The sequence below is a fragment of the Carica papaya genome, chromosome 1, assembly GCF_054855325.1.
Source record: "Carica papaya isolate Zhongbai chromosome 1, ASM5485532v1, whole genome shotgun sequence".
In the NCBI taxonomy this organism is placed as follows: domain Eukaryota; kingdom Viridiplantae; phylum Streptophyta; class Magnoliopsida; order Brassicales; family Caricaceae; genus Carica; species Carica papaya.
The window spans coordinates 4,331,740-4,353,967 of NC_142309.1; the positions used below are offsets into that span (position 1 = coordinate 4,331,740).

Here is a 22,228-nt window from a genome sequence, read left to right on the forward strand (position 1 = left end):
CAAGCTTCTCTTCTTCGAAAGCCATGTTTAAGTTTTCACACTCTTTCTAATTCCACATGGTGAAACTCTAGGTCGATTTTTTAGTAAGTACAAAAATACGATGCAAAACAAGAAGATCCTAAATTATATGTAAGTGATTGTTTATGTATTATTAAGAATATTTAGCTTATTTAGTAACTATTACAGAGTTGTTATTGATTTAAGCTTATCATTTCCTATTTAGCTAGAATACTATTCAATTATTATCATTATAGATTCTTCAAATAATATGCTCATTTTGCTAATTAGGTAGATTTATTTTGATTATGCTTGGTAAGTATGTACAAACATTATTCAGATGTTGAGATCTGAGATCACTAGTTTGGTTGTTTGTTAATTTTTCTCTTAATTATTTATATAATTTTTCTCTTAAATTGTTTTTAAGCTCTTTTATCCTAGGTAGATACAAAGTTCTTTATTTTGATCATGCTTGGTGAGTATATACAAGCATCATTGAAAGGTTGATCGATTATTGAGATCCAATATCACTAATTTGGTTTTTCTTATTTTTCTCTTAAGTTCTTCGTTAATTTTTCTCTTAATGTTGTTTTTAAACTCTTTTTTTCCTATATCAAAACTTCAATAAACTTAAGAGTGTAAACTCTACATAAAATCCTAATGCTATTAAATTCCAAAACTTACCCATATCACTATACCAATTGCCATATTTGAAAGAAATATAAATCCTAGTCTACTTACAGAACATATGTAACCAAACTTTCTGAATCAATAAAAATGCTGTTGATTAACTTTCCTAGCTAGGACTTTCTGCCATCCAATTAAAGCAACTAGTAGACTGTTCTGCATACACATATATAAATATGTTAATGCCCAGTTACCACCTGTTTTAGTCCAAGTGTCTAACAATTTAACTCCTACCTCTGTGCAGCCCAGTAATTTCTAAACTTCAGTGAAGCCTCAGAAATCAGGTACAGAGAACCGCATTCAACTTTATCCCCTTAACCTAAGGTACAAAAACACAGACACAAGTTCATACTACTCAAGTTATTTCCATTGTGTGCATCTAGCTTCACTCAAATTTCCATGTAATGGTAACACTTTTCCTTCAACTGCTTCTAGGAGATTCAGCACGATGTTAAGTAATCTTTGACAACAAAAATCTGTGAAAATATTCTAACTTTCTTCTAGAATCCCCTGGAACTGGAAGTGGAAACCCAAAAAGGAAAGATAAAGCACCTATTAACAAGCTCCATGCTGATGTGCAACTAGATAAAGCAACAGTGGAGCATGAATTAATTTGGTTACCACTCAAAAGAATCAAACAAAAGATGGTAGCCAAATCAAGAATGTATGGAACTTGACCTTGATGTTAGTTGCACCACCAAATGAACAATGGTAACAAGATGGTGTTTTTCTCTAACTCAAGAGCTACTATTTATGCCTAAAACGGGTAAATTTAGGAGTAACTCCTAGAGATACATCACCGTATAACTGATAGCAATTAGCATTTCTTTAATACTCTAACTGAAAAGTTATATAAAAACACATGTTACAATTGTATCTCTAAATAATGAATGTTCTTCAAGTGATGAATCATCACTCACTTATTGAAGGAAATATGAATTAGCGGTTACATTAATCTTTTTCTTTCTTTGTGACCTCTCAATTTCCCTTACTCCCGGTTTCATATTATCTGAAAAATAAAATAAAATCGTTGCAGCCAATTCTCGAAAAAAGAAATAGCGCTAGTGAATCAACAATTATATCCAAGAACAAAAATCAGGGAACTTCTAACCCTCTTATTGATTGATTGAACCTGCCATCTTCAAATCACTGGACTCAATTTTCTGCTCTGATTCCTTCGAAGATGTGTTCCCCTCAGATCCATCCATTGCCTTTTCTCTTTCCAACTCCTTGGCAGCTTCCTCCTCTGCTGCCTTTTCTGCACGCAAAATTGGCTCGTAATAATCAGCATGAGCCTCCATGCATTTTTTCAAAGCAGCAGTAGCCTGGAAGCACTTCTCCACAATCTCTTCATTATTCTTCTCAGCTTCTTCAATACATTTCTCCCAAGCAACAAAACTATCTTTACACCCACCTCCCTTCATGAACAAGCAAAATCCACACTCTCCTTCCTCTTCCTCGTCCGCTTCCTCTTCTTTCCCTTCACCTTCTCCTTGACTTTTTTCACTATTTTCAGTGTCCTTTGATTTATCTGGACCTTGCTCTAGGTTTTCCTTTCCTTGCTGACTTTGGAGATCATCTAAGGAATTGGTAGCATGGGTCAAAAACTGATTTTCTGATGTTTTGTTGTCAGATGCTTCGGGGTTTAAATCTTCTGTCTTATGATTTGACGAGGACATAGTGTCGGATTTTACTGAGTCTGGTGTGGATTCACGATTAGCGGGAATCGCTGAGTCAAGAAACAAGTATAAGCAATCAATAAATTTATGAAACCATGAAAGAGAATGTGAGATATAAATTTAAAAAATAAAAGCTAACTTTAATCAAAATAATTCAGCTACTTGCCCAAAACAAAGGTCAATGTGCATGTATCAAAGATCATTAAAAACAGCAAAGGGACGAAAAAGATCCCAAGAACAATGAGACATGGCACTTATAATTAACTCAGACTGATACGCACGAGCCACACCTAAGCCTCTTCAAAGAGGTATACGAGGTTCACGCACACAAATAAAGGTTTAAGTTATTCTAATAGATTTTTGTGGCCATAACCTACAAAAAACTAACAGAATAAATGAAATTAAAAACTAGTATTCTGTAACAAGACAACAAAGTGGTGCAGCCCATGCACAGCTGACAGAATCAAAATTAGCCCACTAATAAATGATCCATTGTTAAAACTGAAGAGAAGCCAGCCCTCAATTACTTTCCCAAAACCCAGATAAACATGCCAATTCTTAGTAAGACAGGTAATAAAAATTCCCAGTCATCAAATTTGAGATAGCAATAAATAATAACAGGGAAAAAAAAAAAATCCAACTAAAGCATGCAAGTTATTTCAAGCAAGCCAGTTGCCTGAACAAGTGAATTTCCAAGCTTAAAATAGCTTCATCTAACTACATAACTCCAACATGTATACAAACCAAATCCTCAAACGGCCCAAACAGACCTTGTAAAATAACAGGATATGACTCATTTAAGCCAGAAAGACCTTGCCACTTACACCTATAATTTCAATACCAATGAAATTATAAAAAAAAAAAAAAAACACCAGGAAACTCATAAACAACAGAGTACCAAAACAAAGAACCATATTGACAGGATTTTCTTGAAAAGAAATAGATAATCTACAGCAACCATTTATTAAATACAATCATTTCTTAATATGGTCAGATCATGTTTACTTACTACCAATCAACAAAAAGAAATAACAAGGTATAAATTTGATAATTACCTGCTCCTCCCCAGGTCTTTTCTTTTAACACAAACTGCTATAAAACTGATTAGGGCGAAAAGAAAGATGCAGGATCCGGTTCTATGATAAACTAGTAAAAACTGCGAGTCTTAAAACCTATATCCCAACAAGTCAACCAACATATCCAATCTCCAGATAAGCTGATAAAGTGCAAAAGAAAATAATGTACAAATGAGAGGAATCAAGCAATATGCAGTAAGACGGAGAAGCAGCTAAAGAGCTGAAGCATACATGCGGAGAGTCAACGATTAGTCAATGAACTGGACAAATTTCATTTATACCGATCCCATGCGATCGGAGATACATTCCTTGATATCTAAATAAGCTATTTGTATAAAAGGATTAACAGAAACCACGTAAAACTGAAGGATATCCAAGTGCAGTCAGCATCCAATAATTCATCCAGAGCAAATCAGTGTGATATCAAACTCAAATACGCAAAAAATAAACTATCATAAAAAGTTAACTTCGCAATTGATTCGTATAAATGTATGTAAAATGATGTATGAACTTACCTACGAAGCAATTGCCGAAGAACTTTCCCGTATCCGAAAGTAGTTGACCGACACCGTCGCTTGTGAGACTGAGAGAATGACGAATAATCGAGCTTATGAGAAGTCGATCGTAAAATTTCAGGTAGATTTGGAGGAAGCTATGTAAACCGCTCTGTAGAAGCGTGGGCTTCGGTGAGGTTAGAAGAGGGTTTTGCTCCCTTTGTAGGCTTCTAACAGACGGAACTGTGAACAACGCTGCCTTAAAACCCTGTAAAACCCATTGAAATTTGCTTAGGGTTTTGTTTTGTTTTTTGTTTTTTTAATTTATATTTTAACAAAATATTATTTATCTCATGTAGCCAATTGGTAGAAGTAATTAGACAATACACTAAAAAAATAAATTACACTAATAATATCTTTTGAATTATCTAAATCACTGTTAATCACTTAGAATAGTCAGATTAACATCTAATTCTCTGAAATTCAACATCCTAAATCAAACTCATTTTCGACTATCTTAAGCCCCCATTTGGGCGACGAGCTATTGACGCTGCTCGTCGATAACTATGTATGGATCTCAATGTGTATTATTTTGATTCGCAAACAATCTAATAAATTATTTAAAATCATTTTTTTTATTCTTATAAAATTTTATTTGATTTATTAATAATTATCGTCGCATCAATAAATAATATTATAATTTACGTCGTATATTTAAATAATGTTGGTTTAATAACATTTTAAAAAGTCTATGTAATATTTAAATTGTTTAAGTCAGTTTTCACACTATTTTTTATTCAAATATTATATAAATTTTTAATTTTAATAATATATTTTAATTAATGACAACATATTTAATATTATTAAATAAATTATAATGTAAAGAATAATATATTCACATAAATATTAAAATTTTCACTCCGCGTGGATACACTAACAACCATTTATCATTCCTCTTTTAATTTTTTATCTACGAACAATCATAAATGAAATATATGTTAGTAAAATACCAACAATAAAACACAAAATCGACATCCATGTAAATGTCATAGCTGGTCTTAATTTATAATTTACAAACATAATGCTGCAAAATAATAAGTTAGTAATGATCTAACAAATCACATAATTACCGCGATAGTTTTTTAATTTATATAATACGTTATATCTATTGTTATTATAATATTTATTGTAAAATTTAATTAAATTTAATTTACGTATGTAATTATTATATAATATATTAAAAAATTTTGTATTAATAAAATAATTAGTAAAAATTTCATCAAAATAATATGAAGGTATACGTCAAAAATAATATATTTTTTTAGAATATTATAGTAACATCTAATTTATTTACATAATATAATTGAAACATAATGATTGTGTATCTAATAAATTAAATATTTTATAGTAAGTTTCGTTCGTTAATTATTATAATTAATGATTATTATTTTATATTAAAAAATAATAAACCCATTATTTTATATATATTATAGTTGATTGTGATTCGACATTAAAAGTTTATTTTTCATAATTGTATTATACACATAATAAACATTCATGGTGAAATTTAATGGTTTTGATGAATATTATATTTATTTGGTATTGACAGAAAAATAAAATTAGACAAATTTGAGCTTGAAAATTTCATTGGTATTTTGTTTAGATTGAAAAGAAAAACTGAGTTTGAAAATATTTTTTTAAAAATTTTTAATTAAAAAACAGTAAAAAATTATCCATCTTATTTAAATTACTTAAAAGTAATTTAAAAATACAATTACTGTATATATGATTAAAATTTTAGAAATATAAAAATAATTATTTATTGCACTTTTATCTCTTATTGTTCGGTTACTGAGTTAATATTTAATTATTATGATTTAAAAATTATTTACAAAAATACAAATAAAACAAAAATTTCATATTTGTATAAAACATTATGAAATAAAATAATTTTATAAATTAAAAAAATAAAATGGTAATTTAGCATACAATTTATAAACCTCACTAAACAATAGACCGGAGAGCGCGAGTTTCCTAATTAAAACGAAGTTGGAAAAAGAAAATGGCGGGAAAGACGGAGTTTCAGCGGTCTCTGGAGCAAAATCGCGAAAGTCACAAATCTTCAAGTTCATTTTCGTTGTCGAAACCAGAAGCCGAGGAGATGGGAGAATCGTCCAAAGGAGGAGGAGAACCAGCGTTATGCTGGAGAGCAGAGGTGGACCAGAACCTTAAACGGCTTCACTCATTGCTCTTCGGCGTCGATCACTTCCTCGACAAGCGGGACTTCGAATCGGCTCAGCTTCTCGGCCTGCGTCTTCTCGGCTTCATTGATTCCTGCTCTCTCTCCGACGCAGACCTCCAGCTCGCTCGTTCCATCCGCCGTGAAGTCGCCTCCAAAGTCGACGCCGCTCGGCGAGCCCTCGTCCCTGATTCCGATCGGTATATGCACGTCGCCTCTTTTTGGTTCTGTAAATTGTTCTCTACCACGCTGAGCCTAGGAGTTTGGTTTATCTTTGAAATTTATTGATTTATCTTGATATTCGTGATTGATTTTTAACCAAAATAGATTTGAACATTTGGCAACTAATCTGGTTTTTGTGATTTTCTGAAATTCTGGATTCTTAAATTATTCTGGTAAGTAATTAGATCCAAAAATCTGAAGTTCCATCTTATATTTGTTGAGGAAACTAGAGGCAGAGCTCTCAGTCGATCTTTTACGGAGTATAAAGGATTAAATAAGATTAAATAAGAGCGATCGATGTGAACTCAAGCAAAAGCGACGAAATATTCAAATTGGTTCGGCCTTTTTAGCCCACTATTACAAATACAATGGAAAATTTTTTATATAAGCTTGGAAGATTAGGACAATGGTAGAAGACATAATGATTCTTAAATCCTAATCTCAACTACACGTGTCAAAGAGAATGAAGAATTGAAATCAATCTTCAGAAGAGACTCCCTCTTTTTTTCTTATCAGCACTTAGGACTCTCACCTTTCTTTCACTTCACCAACCACTCTTTACCCATTTTCTCAATCCATGTGCTATAATTGATATCTACGGATAATGAACACGGGGAGCATTTGAATGGAAAATTAAGGTTTTTGGGAAGGTTGATGTTGCTAGTTGGGAAGCAAAGACTTCCAGTTTGCACCAGTACTGCACCAATCTCCACTGTGATGGATAGTAAAAAGAAAATTGAGGTGAAGTTTGGAACTTCTTCATTAGTTTATGCCAAAAGCCTCATAAGCTTTCAGCAACCTCCAAACTAAACATGCCCATGCTTGAACTTGATTCATTGGCTGGGTTTGTCAAGATGTTTGCAAGATTCTCAAAATGGATTCTTTCTCAACTTGAATATTTCCACTAGAGGCTATATTTTCTTTCAGTGCAAATGATACTGTACTTGGATGTATTTGGTTTCTCTCATGGTATATGGTGTTCTTCGCTAAGTGAACAATAGTTCTAGCTACAACAGGTACCACTCTTTCTTTCATGTTATAATGTAGATCACTAACTAGACCGAGGCATAATGCCTCCTTTACCACTCAGTAGTTGTCATGTACTTTGTCTCCATAATTGATAGTGCATCTTTAGATTATAAAATCGCTTTCCTACTGATGCCACAGCCTGGAGGAATAAAGTAGTAGTTTGTAGCTGACCTTCTTTTATCCTAGTCACCAACAAAATCAGAGTCAACAAATTCTATTGTGTTTTTTCTTAAGAGTAACATTCCGATCCCTATTCAATATCTTGCAGACACATAAATACCGGAGGATCTGTTTCAATTTGTTCAGATAAGCGATATCCTGAGCAATCAAACTGATCATGTGTCAAATTTTCCTACTTCGTTTGCATATGGACCGCATTTTATGTACCTATTTTTTCCTCCTATATTTTTGGTGATTCCTTGGCATTGAATCTGCACTCGATAGAGTAATTACAGCTTTGGCGTCCTGGAAGCCTAACTGATCATTGCACTATTTGGATGTACTACTTCCAAACTTACATTCGTTGTGAATCTTCATCTTATGGATTTTCCTTGTTGCACTCAAGTCTTTCATCTGGAACTTCCCACTGATCTGCTCCTTCAAATCCTCAAAATAGGCATGCTGTCCAGTTAGAATTTGCACCAAGTCAAATTCCTTTATTTCAGAGCATAACAGACTTGTCTTCACCCAGGATGATTGAGGTAATTGATGGGGAAGGTTGGGCCATGTGGTTGGAAATAAAAAATCGTTCTTTGCATGGGTCATACAAGAGTCGTAACCATTTTAAAATTTTTTCCTTCTTTAGAATATTATATGTACTTTGTTAATTCAAGCTAATTGTTGTGCTTCATATATCACCAGAAGAGCCTTTGAACTGGCAAACAGGGATCCAGGCTGCGCCTTTAGCGGTAAAGAATTTGATATTGAGAAGATTAAGGAGTCAAAGTACTTCCAAGTTCTTGTTCAGCAGTGTAATGGAAGAGTTACAAATGAAGTGGTATGGTATATGGAATAGATTTTTATTGCATTTGAAGCTGTTAAAAATTGCATATTTTTCTCTTTTTTCTTTTTAATACCATGCTTGTGATTATGATGCTTTTAGCAGGTTTTTTACAGTAAATATTTTTCCATGATAAAAAACACCCCTCATTTAGTTGCCAGCAAAAGAAGCCAGAAGTTCACATGATTAGGTAACTGAATCATTGTCTCTAACTTTGTATCAGGGAGAGCAATGGAATAAGCAGAACAAGTTTATTACCAAGGCGTCAAAAGCTATAACACAGACGAAGTTGACTTCATTGTATGGAAACAACTTTGGGAGTACAAGTAATAGCATTTCCAATAGTTCTTTGAATCACCACAATGAAGGTGCTGATGATTGCAGTTTAGTTGGAAGGGCTCAGTCGTGTAGCACCTATCCTAAGGGTCATGGTTCTCCTATTTTTCTCAAAGTTGAAGAGAATGAAAGGGGTAATGTGAATAGCTTAGGGACAAAAAGAGCTCATGTTGACATCAGCAGCCCAATAAATGTGAGTGTAAGATCATTGAACGATGAAGAAGCTAATGCTGATGTTCCGGGCAACGGATTTGTGACTGCCAGAGCTAAACTGGTACCTTGATTTCTGATAGTTTCATCTTTTCCAAATGTAGTATGCATACTAGGGGGAGGATTTTCGCCTTTTCTTCATTTTTGCCAAAAATTTGCCTGTTCTATGAAGCAAGTTGAAACATCTTACATCTTACTTATTCATTTGCTATCAAGCTATTCTCTTTCTTATTTGGAAATTTTTGGTGTAAAAAAGGAGAACGAACATCAATTCTTAAGGCTCTGCAGATCCTTACTGGCTGCTCCTTTGATGGGAGCCTCTTTTTTGTCAGGAGATGGACTCAAGACAAAAACGAGGCCTGGCTGGATCACCTGGTGCATCTTTGTCTCCACAATGCGATAACAATGCCTCCATTAAAGGTTCTGGTGTAAGGTCATATGGATATTCTCGACGTCTAGCTCGTGGTAATTTTGTCCCTCCGATCAAATCCAATGGGGGCAATGTTGGAAATATGACTTCACGGGTTGCTGGAAAGGGTGATGACGGACTAGATGACTCAACAAGGAGAGTGTAAGTTATGTGAATTTATGTTGCTACAATACATAAAGCATGCTATAAATTATAGGCCTAACCCAACGTCACCTAATGTTAGAATTTGCATACCGATTATCCAAATTATTGCTCATTCAGGACTTCAACTGCCATGCTTTCACTAAAAAATAAGTTAGGGGAAAACAGTCTTTACTCTTCACGAGTGGTGGAATTTGTAGGATCAAATCCTGCTAAGTAATGAATGTATGGTGCCTTTTTACTGTAAACTTGTATGGTGGCTTTTTATCATAAGGAGTTTAACCAATAATTTCTATAATGGTGATTATAGAGGTTGCTCATGAAGTGGTCTCTATATATTCCCAAGTTCATTTAATTGTTTCATGTTTTAACTGCTATATTCTTATCATTACTTTTATCTGATGCATGAAACTTCAGTATAAATCGAGTGAGATACAGGATTATGCCCTAACACATTTCATGTTCTGATTCAAGTTTGGAGATGCTATGCGGTCCTGATGGTGAGCTTCCTGAAAAATTAAGGAACCTGGAACCTCGTCTTATAGAGCATGTCAGTAATGAGATTATGGATCGGGATCCCAATGTTCGGTGGGATGATATTGGTAGTTAGACAAAGCAGAAAATTTCTATACATTCCATGCACTTTGGCAATTTACTTATCATTGACAATTATTGCCTGAAATTATTGTAGCCGGTCTGGAGCATGCTAAAAAATGTGTAACTGAGATGGTAATATGGCCTTTATTACGCCCTGACATATTCAGAGGATGTCGTTCTCCTGGAAGAGGGCTTCTCCTTTTTGGACCGCCTGTAAGTGTTAAATCTTTTTCCATAAGGGAAATACTACCAGCATACGTTTTTCACCATGCTACCTTGTTTCAGGGAACCGGAAAAACAATGATAGGGAAAGCTATAGCTGGAGAAGCAAAAGCAACGTTTTTCTACATTTCTGCCAGTTCGTTGACAAGCAAGTGGGTAGGTGTTAGCGTATCTTTGCATTGCTTATGTGATTGTCCATGAACAGAATTCGCTGTAGAAAATAGTGAATTTTAAATCTCTAAATTGCAAGGCAAACTGAATGGATCCGATTGCAGCTTTGCACCGTATCTTCATCTTTTGTCTTTTAACTTATTTATGAAATCAATGTCAGTTTTCTTTCACTTATTGCATACTTGTAGTCTCCCAGTTGTGTTCCCCTTTTTCCTAGATGGTACTAGACTGAATCAACATCTTGAAATAAAATACTCTTCAGATTGGCGAGGGTGAAAAGCTAGTGAGGGCCCTTTTTGGAGTTGCCAGCTGTCGTCAGCCTGCTGTAATTTTTGTTGATGAAATAGATTCACTTCTGTCTCAGGTAAGTTGGGTTGCATATCTTAAAGACAAACTTAAAGTACCCTTATATACTGTCCTTTGGATTGTAATCCCTTGCATGTATTCTAAAACCAATGGAATTTCGTTAAGCAGTTTTATGACTGATTTGGTTGACTTTGTCCTCTATTTTTATGTTTTGATACATGGCTTGTTGCTTTTCATCTATAAAGGCAATTAACATATGCAAATTTCTTGATGCACTTTGGCTAGATTTAGAGCAACTTAATCATGGTTTTGACTATGTTAGTTACCATGTCTTTCCTTTGAAAATAATGCTCTGCTGATTATTTCTCAACACAGCGTAAATCAGAGGGGGAACATGAATCAAGCAGAAGACTTAAGACACAGTTCCTTATTGAAATGGAAGGCTTTGACAGTGGTAATGAGCAAATTCTGCTTATAGGTAAATTTGACTCTAATCTAAAATATCTAATATTCAAAATGCATTTTCTGTTAGCAAACTATTTTGACTCCAATGGTTTATGACCAAGAAAACAAATTAAACTGGCAAAGCTTGTCTGCCACCAATTGCTTCTTAGCTGCTTCATGCGTGAAATTTAGAATCAGTTCTTTGTTTCGAAATGACAAGAATCCAGAGGACATGGTGCATTCGCTGAGCTCTTTTTGAATCTTCTTCCATTTTCCATTCTCTAAAGCCATTTGAAATTATGAACCATAATGTATTAAAACATGTGTCATGCTCATTAAGAGTTGAGACTCATTAAGGTTCAGTTCCATATTAAGCATGCTTGGTTCAAGTGAATGGAGAACCTTCTGATTTCTAAGACAAATGCTGTATGACCTTTTGCACAATGAACGTAGACAAGTTTCTTTCATGTGGATAATTACAATTAAATCTCTGTAAAAGCCTTTGTCCATCTTTGGAAATTTGAGTAATATTTACTACCTTCAACACAACAAAATTCAATGCTTTAGGTGAAACTGTTTCGCCTCTAACTTTCAAATAACTCGTGTCCGTGACTCTGTATAATCAGGAGCGACAAATAGACCCCAAGAACTTGATGAAGCGGCACGGAGGCGCCTTACCAAGAGGCTCTATATTCCTCTCCCTTCATCAGGTACATGTCATGTCCTCTAATTTGCCCCTCCAGTTTTAGTAAGAGAATACGTTACTAACAAAATGATGTTGCGAAGAAGCAAGAGCCTGGATCATACGCAATCTCTTAGAAAAGGATGGACTATTCACTCTCTCAAAGGAGGATATTGATGCTATATGCAGACTGACAGATGGTATTCACTTCATATAATTTTTCTTGAGTTCTTTATCTTTTCTATTTGGCTTCATTCATGTCCCTGTTTTTTACATTGAAATTCAATGCATTCTTCCTTGTGTTCTAGGGTATTCAGGATCAGACATGAAAAACTTAGTGAAAGATGCATCTATGGGTCCACTGAGAGAGGCCCTTAGACATGGCATTGAAATTACCCAGCTGAAGAAGGAGGATATGCGGCCAGTAAATCTTCAGGTAATAATATGTAAACTAGATGGCGTCTTACAAGAGGGCACGAGTAGGCAAATGTTAATAAATAGTCTTGTCTTTGTTTAGCATAATTACTTGTAATTGTTTTTCTTTCTTTCATGTAGGACTTCGAAAATGGATTGCAAGAGGTGAGACCCTCTGTTTCTTTGAATGAACTTGGTATATATGAGGAGTGGAACAAACAGTTCGGAAGCTTAGCACTCTAGAGATCCCTTAACTGAAAAGGTTAGATATTGTTATACTCCCATATAGAATTACTCACCATAACTTGTACCGCTATAATTGTCAGCTTTAACAAAATTAAATATTGAGATTTGTTTCCGATAAATCTACAATGAAATTTATATAATTTGGGGTGACTTAACTAACCAACTAATTAACCCTTACTTTAGAGAAGAAATATAGAGTAAAGAAAGAGGAATCTCAGACCAAATCCCTCCGCATTTGGTTTAATCTCCATTAAGTTCCTAATCATATCTTAGATCTACTTCTGATTTTTTTTAATATACATAATTACAATATCATTTGTTGTGTTCATATTATTTTCTCACCATGAAATTCTTGAAGCTGAGAATTCAACTCTTTGTGCATTGCGTCCTGCATATTATTTTCTCACCATGAAATTCAGCCCAGAAAATGAATTTCTGGGCTCACGGCTGGGCTGGCTCAATGCCAGAGCCTGGACTGAAGATCGGAAGATGGGCTTCAGGCTGCTGGGCTGGGTTCAGCTGGCTGGGCGTTGTTTGTAATTTCAGTTTGTTAGGTCGGATGGGAGACTAAATCGGATCTGACCTAATTCTCATCCACCTATTTTTGGACCAAAAGCATCCGGTCCAGTTCGATCCAGTTTTCTGGTGGGGACTAAAAATTTGAACATTGCTAGTGGATAATGACAACTTAACTACAATAGGTTAATTATGCACATAAAATCTCAAACAACTGTTGCCCCGGGACTGCTTCCCAATATCAGTTTGTGCTGTAGATTTCATCTGCATCATCCGTAAAATTTTACTAGATTTGAGCCTCCAATTAGAAATGACAAAAAGCAATTCACCTTTTTCCCAGACTAAAATTGGCAGGAGAGGAGGGATTAGACAAGTAAGTTATAACTTTTTACATATAAAATACGAGGTAGTTAATTAATTATTAAAAATTAGATTAATAATACATACATGCTTGAGTGATGACTAATACCGAACAACGTAATTTTAAGATTCTTACCATTTTTCCCTTATTAAAATAGAATGTGGGAGATAATCGGTCCAAACACGCATGTGCATTCTGACTATAACTAGAAGATGAGAAAGATAAAGACCTTTCTTACATATTTAGAGACACAAATAAATTCTCCACTAGGATGGCACGTTGCTTTGGATTACGCTTGACATCCATGATTATTGTGAATATGATATTCTTGCTGTTAAAGATATGTGTGAAATTTTTGCATACTCAGATTTGATAATTGTTTATTTGTTCTCTTTTTTCCAATTGTATATTAAAGTTAATGCACAACAAGTTTATGATATTGACTGTAAAAAAATTTTAGATATTTCTTTATTAGTCTCTCCTGTGAATCAGAACCTTTAGGCCGCCGGCCATGTGAGCTGTCAGGAGAGGAACGAAAACTGGTTTATCTGAACCCACCGGTCTGATCTCATACTGCTGAAGTATGGAAGCTACCACATATTTCATATGAAGAAAGGCCATCTGCTTGCCAAGACAAATTCTTGGACCGGCCTGAAAAACTGGAAACTTATAGGGAGATACCTTCTTTAGTACTCTTTCACTGTAGTTTGATTCTGTAAACCATCTCTGCGGTTTGAACTCAAGCCAGTCCTCTCCCCACAATGCTTCCATCCTTCCCATTCCGTAGGGGAAGTAAGTAACTCTATCTCCTGCCCGGACTGGAATTCCATCGGGCAACAAGTCATCAGCTATGGCATGCTTCGAGTCCCAGGCAACAGGAGGGTAGAGCCTCATGGACTCGCAAAGGCAAGCCTTCAACAATTTTAGTTCCTTCAACGATTCATAATCTAACAGCTTCGGTTTGACCAGCCTTGTTTCTTTCACCAACTCTTGTTCTATACCTGGGTTGTGAGAAAGCAACCAAAAGAGCCATGTCATTGCTGCCGAAGTTGTGTCCCTTCCTGCCATGATAAAACTGATCACCATGTCTCTTATCACCATCTCTTCATGTTTTGCCAATATCAAACGAGACAGGAGATCTTCACTGCGCCTTTCTTTGCCTTCCTTTTCGATCTTTCTCTTCTTATCCCGAATCATCTCTGTGACATAGGCATGAACTTCATCAACGGCAAGCTTGAGTCTCCTCTCCGATCCAACACCTAGCCATTTCTTGATCTTCCAGACAATGAACAAAGGTGCGGCTCCACGCTTTGCACACACCTCGGATGCGATGTCAAAAGCTTTGTCAAATGGAGACACAGGCTCCGAAGGATCTAACCAATATCGATCTACTCCTAAAGAGATCTTGCAAATCATGTTGAAGCTAAGTCTCCTCAGCAGCTCCTGCAGATCAATCACTTTAGATGCTTTTGCCAGTGACTCTAATAAAGGCAATAGCTGGTTTTCCACTTCATCCTCAAGTGTATTCACGACAAATTCTTTCAATGACCTGGCGGTGAACTCATGGCTGGCTAGCTTGCGCTGTGTTCGCCATAGCTCACCATCCACATTGAATATCCCAAACCCAAGAAAGTCCCCAAGAATCTCAGTAAAGGGCTTGCCTTTAGGGTAGTTGTTGAAGTTGGTCTTGAGCATGTGCTCAACGTTTTCTGGGTTCGCCGTCACAATGGTCCGTGGTGCACCGAACCGGCGTACCACTATGGTGTTGGTGGATGACTCGACCAGGAGCTCAGTATACCAGTCAAGCAAACGGTTGCGGTTCTTGTAGAAAGATATCAAGCAACCTATAATGGGGTAGGTGGCTGGGGTGTGGCCGGTTGACGGTAAGAGCCTTCCAGCCCTAAAAATTTCACGTAGAATGATAACTTGTAATAGAGAAAGAAAGAATGAAAAGAAAACAAGCGTTAGGGGCTGCAGTGCTCCAAAGAGAGACATGGCGATTTCCATCTTCACATGGAGATGACAGGGAAATGGGTTTTGTTAGTTTTGTAAAATATATAAAAGTACTTGGTTCTGTCTTATAGGGTACTTGAGAATTTGCCATCAAACAAACAGCGAGTCAGTACTGATTTTAGACAAGACAAGAAAAAAAAAAAAGGACAATAGAATAGTTGCAATAGTCAAATTAGAATTTTAGGTTGGACGTATATCTCAATTACATCGGGATTAAAAGACCAGTTGGCCACATTATTATTTTAAAACATTTTACGTGTAAAGTTATATTTACTATTTTTTTTTAACCTAATTAAGAAAACGTAATATTTTTTTTTACAAACAATTTTGGTAATTTGCAAGCTTGAATTATAGTAGTTTTAGAATTTTGAGCATGAAGGATAAAAACTAGGAGTCTTTAATTTTTCGGATGAAGTACAGCTTAGTATAATATTGTTATGTATCCATTTTTACTTCTAGCACTTGGGTTATTTTTTAATTTTTTTAATTTTTGGGTGATAATTCATTATACGTAATGTATTTAAGGCATTGTAAATATATTGTATTTATAAAAATGTGTCTGTATAAGTTCAAGGATGAAGGAGTCAAAATTATAAAAAAATAAATAAATTAAAAATCTCTGTATAAAGCTATTATAAGAAAACTATTAATAAAAAAATTGCATGTGAAAAATGTAAGCTAGTTTGTATTAAATTATATTTTTATATTAAATTTGGTTTTGTACCTTTTACACTATTCAATTATATCTATTCTGCATTATTTGATTTTTTTTTTTTAATCTCTCTGATTATTTTATAATTGTAGGATTTTTTAATTTCAGTTGAGTATTCTGTGTATTAAATGTCTTGAACACTACCTGGCAGTACAACTAAAAACGTTCAGTTTTCTTAATTTTTTTTACTTTTTATTTCTTTTCTTCCACGTTTGCATATCACCACCATCTATTACACACACACATACAATCAAGAAATAATAAATGCCAGTCCATTATTTTTTAAAATAATTTTATACGTAATATTATGATAATTGTTTATTTAATATTTTAACTATAAAAATAAAAATATAAGTGGAATGATATTACTATGTAACTAATTTATTATTGATTATAAATTTTGAGATCACATGATAATAAAAAAAAATTCTTAATTAATTTATTTATTTTTATCACATTTAGTTTATCTTATAAACTTTTCATGAAAAATTAGTGAAGATGAGTATTTTTATTAATTATATGTATTTTATATAATTACAAAAAGTTATATTCTGTATATAATTTGGAATACGAATCTATTTATTTATTTAAATAATGGGATGGTACTTGGCACACCTCGGCTTCACTTGTTTTTTTTTTTTAATGAGCATGATTTGAAACAATCCTTTTGTCGGTACAAGTATCTTTTGAAATTAAGTCCCACCGCTTGGGCGGTGAATGAAGTGGTTGAAAATTTTTCCACCTCATTTTGTTTGAGTTTACTTGCAAGGATATTAGATATAGCGAGTGATATCATTGTTCATCGTTAGGTTTGTTAAAACATGTTGTTCTTAGGGTTTATCACTGGTTTCAACTGGTTATTTCATGAAGATGTACATATATTTTAAGGGTTTGAATCCAATCTCTCACTTTCATATTTCTATTAAGGTAAATTGAAATTTTCTCTCTTATGGTTTAGGTTTAATTTAATTCAATTTTAGATTTTTTTTTTTTTTGTTGTTGATAATTAAGTACTTTCTAGTACAGAAAAGTTTGGTTGATTTTGATTTTGATAATTTAGTCGTTTGTCCTTTATTTTTTATTTTTCATTCTTCCGCGTAAAATCTCTTAATTCTTTTCTCACATATTTATTTAGAAACTTTTATATATATATATATATATATATGTGTCGAGATAGCTCATAAAAAAATTAATAATTTTATATAAATTAATAAAAAAATCATAAATTTTAAATTATGAAAAATTTAAATTAGAAGAACATTTCTATAACAGATAACATTTTTTTTTAAAAAAAATTATGTAATACATAAATATGATAAGATATTAAAGAATAAAAAAAATTATAAGCTCACCGTAATATGACATAATTCTCACGTCACTGTATATGTTTAGAAAATTTCATGTTCTACCTCCAATATTTCTCCTATTCTCTATACTTAAATGTTCCCATATTTTTACGCATCTACAAAAGATTATAAATTTACCCTCAAGCTATTTGACCAGAATATTTAAATTTCCTTTGATAATTAAACTACCATATCGTACTAAATCTTTTATTTACATTTTCAATAGTTTAACTTTATATAAATACACAATATATAGGTTTTGAAATGTACGCATATATATATATATATATTCTTTACCTACCAGAGAAGGTATATTGTCTCAAAATTTCTTATTTGGCATATTTTTCTTGAATTTTCTTAGGTACCCTAGTGGATCAAATCAGGCCATTTGTCAAAATTTTGATCTAAATATAAAGCATTTGAATATAATATCAAATTGAATGAAGAATAAGATTTAGTCAAAATTTAATTTAGTTTTATCTAAAAATTAACATGTTCTTATGTTGACTAACATAAGAGACATCCCATTAGTCTAAAGTAGCAACGGAGAGATTTGTGACTTGCTCTCTATTTTTGACCGTGCTATTTTGCTTATAACTTTTTTTTTTTTAAATTTATTTATTTATTTATATTTAAAGAGTAAAGTAATGAAATACTAAGCAATGTGGAGAATTGAACTTTTTTAAAAGTTATTGGGAAAGAGACTCAGTGTCGGTATAAAAAAATTAACTTGAAGATTCTGGTCCTTCAAATTAACTGAAAATTAATATATAAATTAAATTTTATAAAGAGTATGGATGAATTGTATAAGAATAATTTTTTTGAGGGAGAAAAATTGTTAAGATTGAGTTTAAACATGATAAGTCTGTAATTGCTAAATTCTAGTACATTTATGAAATAATAAATTTTAAGTTTTTAATAAAATTTAAACTTGTAATTTTTAAATATAACAAGTACTATAAATATAATAAGTACAATTTAAATTTAATAGTATATATTTATTAAGTAAGTTATATATATAAACATTAAGTACGAGGTTTTAATTTTCAAATGGAAATATTTGAAGTTTAGATTAACTTGAATTTATAATATTTTATAGGAAAAGAAATATATCAATAAATTAATTACTATTCTAAAAAGTACCAATTCAAGTGTATTTTTGATACTATAGTAATTATCTTAAATATGTACTAAAATATAATAAACTAAAGAATCACTGTAACGATTCTGGAAATTCAAAAGGAAATATATAATAATTTAAGTACGAAAGCGAAATAAAAAGTTAAGGTTTACATTCTTTATACAATAATTTAAAAGTACTAAATAAATATCACAGAATGAATTCTCTGAAAGAAACATTAGAAATGAGAAAAATAAAGGAAATTATAAAGTATCTAGCATCTACTTGCAGTATTCTTGCGGATCGGGCTCGGGAACCAGATCCTCTTAATATGAAATAGTTAAATAAGGAATGAGTTACACTAGTTGTAACACCCAATTTATTATTTTTATTTTTTCTTATTTATTTTAATATATATTAAAATTTTAGTTTAATTTTTTAATATTTAATTTATAAGGTTTTAATTTAATTTAATGAAAATAAAAATAATAATAATGATAAAATAGGGTAAAATTATTTTTTAGATTTATTTGAAATTAATTTTGGAAAAAAGTGGTGAAAATTTTGATTCTAGGGCTATTTTTGAAAAGAAAATCAGAAATCGGGGTCAAAACGCAATTTAAAAAAGTTGTGCTACGTCAGCAGCCCAGTCAGCAGCCCCGACCAACCAGAACACGTCGCGTGGCAAGGAAGCTGACGCGGGAGGCCACACGGGACGGAGCCACGTGGGCGATCCGCGTGTACACGATCGAACGGTCCATATCTCACGCGTGTGGACAATCCAGATCTCACGCACACGGACGACCCAGATCTCACGCGTGTGGACGGCCCAGATTGAATCACGCACGGACGGCCCAAATCGCATCGCGATGGACGGTCCATATTTATTTTTATTTTAATCGTGCTCGGATGATCCAGATTAAATCGTGATGGACGACTGAGATTAAAAGGGAGAGGTTATAAATAACCTCACCCACACCCGACCCCAAACCCTAGCCACCAGTGCCCTCACCGGAGAAGAAGAACCAGTCACCGGAGGAGCTGGCCGTCGCCACCCGTCGTCGCACTGGAGGGTTTTCAGACCGCCAAACGAGGTAAATTTTCTCCCCTTAGCTCATTTTTCGATGCTGAATCTGCATATGGCCAAATCAGAGCCAAACTACTGGCCAATCGGCTGAAAAACACCGCCAAAGTCCAGCAGCACCGCTGCGGCTTCCCTCAATTTTTGCCTCCGATGAGACCCTTTCCGGTTCTCGTTCGATGTAATTTTTACACCACTGTGATCACCGTCATTTTCTCTACAGGTTGACCGGAGCAAAACATCAAACCGCGACTCGTGCTGGAGAAGCCGGCGTACCCGAGAGCTCTGCCGCCGGTAAGTCTCGATTTTTCATGATTTTTTGGCCCACCGAGGGCCCTAGGGTTGTTTTATCGCAGGAACCAATGCAAGTTTGGCTGAATTCGGCCAAAAACGGCCAACCCGAGGCGGATCGCTGCCGCGGGCAGTGGTGCCGTCGCCGGAGCACGACGGAGCCGCCGTGCCAGAATTCTGATATTGGCCGAAAAGGGGCCCTGGGTCTGATTTGAGATTTTTTGGGACACGTGCAGGTACCGATAGTGCATTTTAGTTTTCTGAAAAAAAAATTAGGAAATTTATAGACAGGCCGTAGGCGCATTGTAGAGCCGATTTCAAACTCCGAAACAAGTAAGGATTTCTCACCCTGTTTCCTATCACGGTATTAAAGCTTAATAAATAATAAAACGGCATTTCATGAATTAATACATGTGTATAATTAATTAAGGTTACTAATGGAGCCTGAATCTGATGTATTTTCGGTCAGTTGTTGTTCGATCTATTTTTCAGTTTTAAATGTAGTATGGTATCTAATGTGTTTATTTTATGGTTTCTTTTATTATGGTTTGAATTATGGTGAACCCGATGTTGAGTTGTTTGTTTTGGTGTTATTATTGGTTTACGTGTTTGTGTATGATTGAAAAATTGAGACCAAGAAAAATAGAAAAAAGGTTATGTGAATTGATAAATGGATAATGTAGACAGTCTGACTAGATATCTTGAGAGATGGTGGACGGATCGGATCCGTAGGGAACCCTATCTGGAACGTGGTCTCTCATATCGGACGGGGTTTGGAGACCTTGTGTGTTTTGGCGCCCATACCGGACGAGGTATGGGGACAACCCATTTCACCCTCATACCGGACGGGGTATTGAGGTTTATGGTTTTGGCGCCCATACCGGACGGGGTATGGGGATGGCCCGTTTCACCTTCATACCAGACAGGGTATTGAGATTCATGGTTTTGGCGCCCATACCGGACGAGGTATGGGGACGGCTCTGGAATCAGATTATTAATGTTAATGGTTCACGTGTAGCGAGAACCTCATATGGATTCCCACGGATACTAATAGGCTGGTAAAAGAAAAAATTTATTATCTGATTATTGAAGTGCAAAGTATAACATGTGTTATGTTACAAAGCGTATATGATTTTATGATGGTTATAATGTTATTGTTTCCATATGATATTTTCATGAATCTCACCGAGGTAAGTGGACAGTAAAAGTTTTTATTATTGATAAATGAGTTTGTTAATAATTATGTTCAATTGGTCGTTTTTGTTTTCTACCAATCTTTATTTCTGTGGTAGTGAGATAATGTGATGTCTTTACTGGGCTAGTGTACCTCATTCCTTACTTAACCATTTCATATCAGGAAGACGTGGTTCCCGAGCCCATTCCACAGGAAAACGGCGAGTTAGACGCCTAAAGATTTTATAGTTCTATTTATAGTTTTTATTTCGAGTACTTCATTTAATTAACTTATTCTTTCATACGTTAAATACGTTTATGGCTATTGTGTAAGGGATGTTGATCAAAATTTTTATTTCGCTTCCGCACTTAGAATTTTTAATACATACCTCTTCATTTAAATTTTCGGAGCCATTACAAACCAAGTAAGGACATCACACTATATCATCGACACATAAACAAAGGTTGGTAGAAAATTAAAACAACCAATGGAGCAGTAAATTTAACTAATACATTCATTAAAAGTAAAACCATTTACCATTTCTCTTACCATACAGATCATAACTTAATGCACAATCAGTAACATAAAACATATCATAAATTCATATTCATTAACAATAACTAAATCATAACCGTTTTTCGTTTCTCCAACCTATTAGTATCCATGAGGATCCATAGGGGTGTCCCTGTACACGTGAACCATTTCCCTTAACAATCTTAATTACAGAACCGTCCCCATATCCCGTCTGATATGAAGGTGAAGCAAGCCGTCCCCATACCCCGTCTGGTATGAGCATCAAATTACCAAGTTTTCATACCCTGTCCAGTATGAGACAACGTTCACAGTAGGGTTCTATATGAATTCAGTCCGTCCACCATCTCCCAGAATATCTAGTGAGACTGTCATCTTATCTGTTATTAGATCACATATTTTTCCTGTTTTCTCTTAGTCTCCGTTACCAAATCAAACACAATCACATAAATAATAAACAT

At 34.2% G+C, this 22,228-nt stretch overlaps 3 protein-coding genes across 5 annotated transcripts; 1 reads left to right on the forward strand and 2 right to left on the reverse strand.

Annotated features, from left to right (window-relative positions):
* Positions 1 to 1,547: 1,547 nt before the first annotated feature.
* LOC148269100 (uncharacterized) lies at positions 1,548 to 4,227 on the reverse strand. Its single transcript, XM_088215413.1, has 2 exons — positions 3,955 to 4,227; positions 1,548 to 2,413 (listed from the first exon to the last, which is right to left on the reverse strand). The coding sequence occupies exon 2, from the start codon at positions 2,361 to 2,363 to the stop codon at positions 1,800 to 1,802; it is 564 nt and encodes a 187-aa protein (XP_088071539.1). The 5' UTR covers positions 2,364 to 2,413; positions 3,955 to 4,227; the 3' UTR covers positions 1,548 to 1,799.
* A 1,728-nt stretch (positions 4,228 to 5,955) lies between these two features.
* Positions 5,956 to 15,578, forward strand: LOC110807429 (P-loop containing nucleoside triphosphate hydrolases superfamily protein). 3 transcript variants are annotated; one of them, XM_022032556.2, is made up of 14 exons: positions 5,957 to 6,372; positions 8,285 to 8,420; positions 8,647 to 9,033; positions 9,302 to 9,540; positions 10,015 to 10,142; positions 10,232 to 10,350; positions 10,423 to 10,515; positions 10,793 to 10,894; positions 11,212 to 11,314; positions 11,907 to 11,990; positions 12,067 to 12,162; positions 12,271 to 12,398; positions 12,518 to 12,638; positions 13,992 to 15,578. In XM_022032556.2, the coding sequence occupies exons 1-13, from the start codon at positions 5,996 to 5,998 to the stop codon at positions 12,617 to 12,619; spliced, it is 2,094 nt and encodes a 697-aa protein (XP_021888248.2). In that variant the 5' UTR covers positions 5,957 to 5,995; the 3' UTR covers positions 12,620 to 12,638; positions 13,992 to 15,578. The 3 variants fall into 3 exon arrangements, with proteins under 3 accessions (XP_088071558.1, XP_021888248.2, XP_021888247.2); XM_088215432.1 differs by lacking the exon at positions 13,992 to 15,578 and having other exon boundaries at positions 5,956 to 6,372; positions 8,288 to 8,420; positions 12,518 to 12,762; XM_022032555.2 differs by lacking the exon at positions 13,992 to 15,578 and having other exon boundaries at positions 12,518 to 12,762.
* Positions 13,946 to 15,506, reverse strand: CYP94B2 (cytochrome P450, family 94, subfamily B, polypeptide 2). The gene has a single exon (XM_022032559.2). It carries the CDS (start codon positions 15,504 to 15,506, stop codon positions 13,971 to 13,973), a length of 1,536 nt encoding a protein of 511 aa, XP_021888251.2. The 3' UTR covers positions 13,946 to 13,970.
* Positions 15,579 to 22,228: the final 6,650 nt, after the last annotated feature.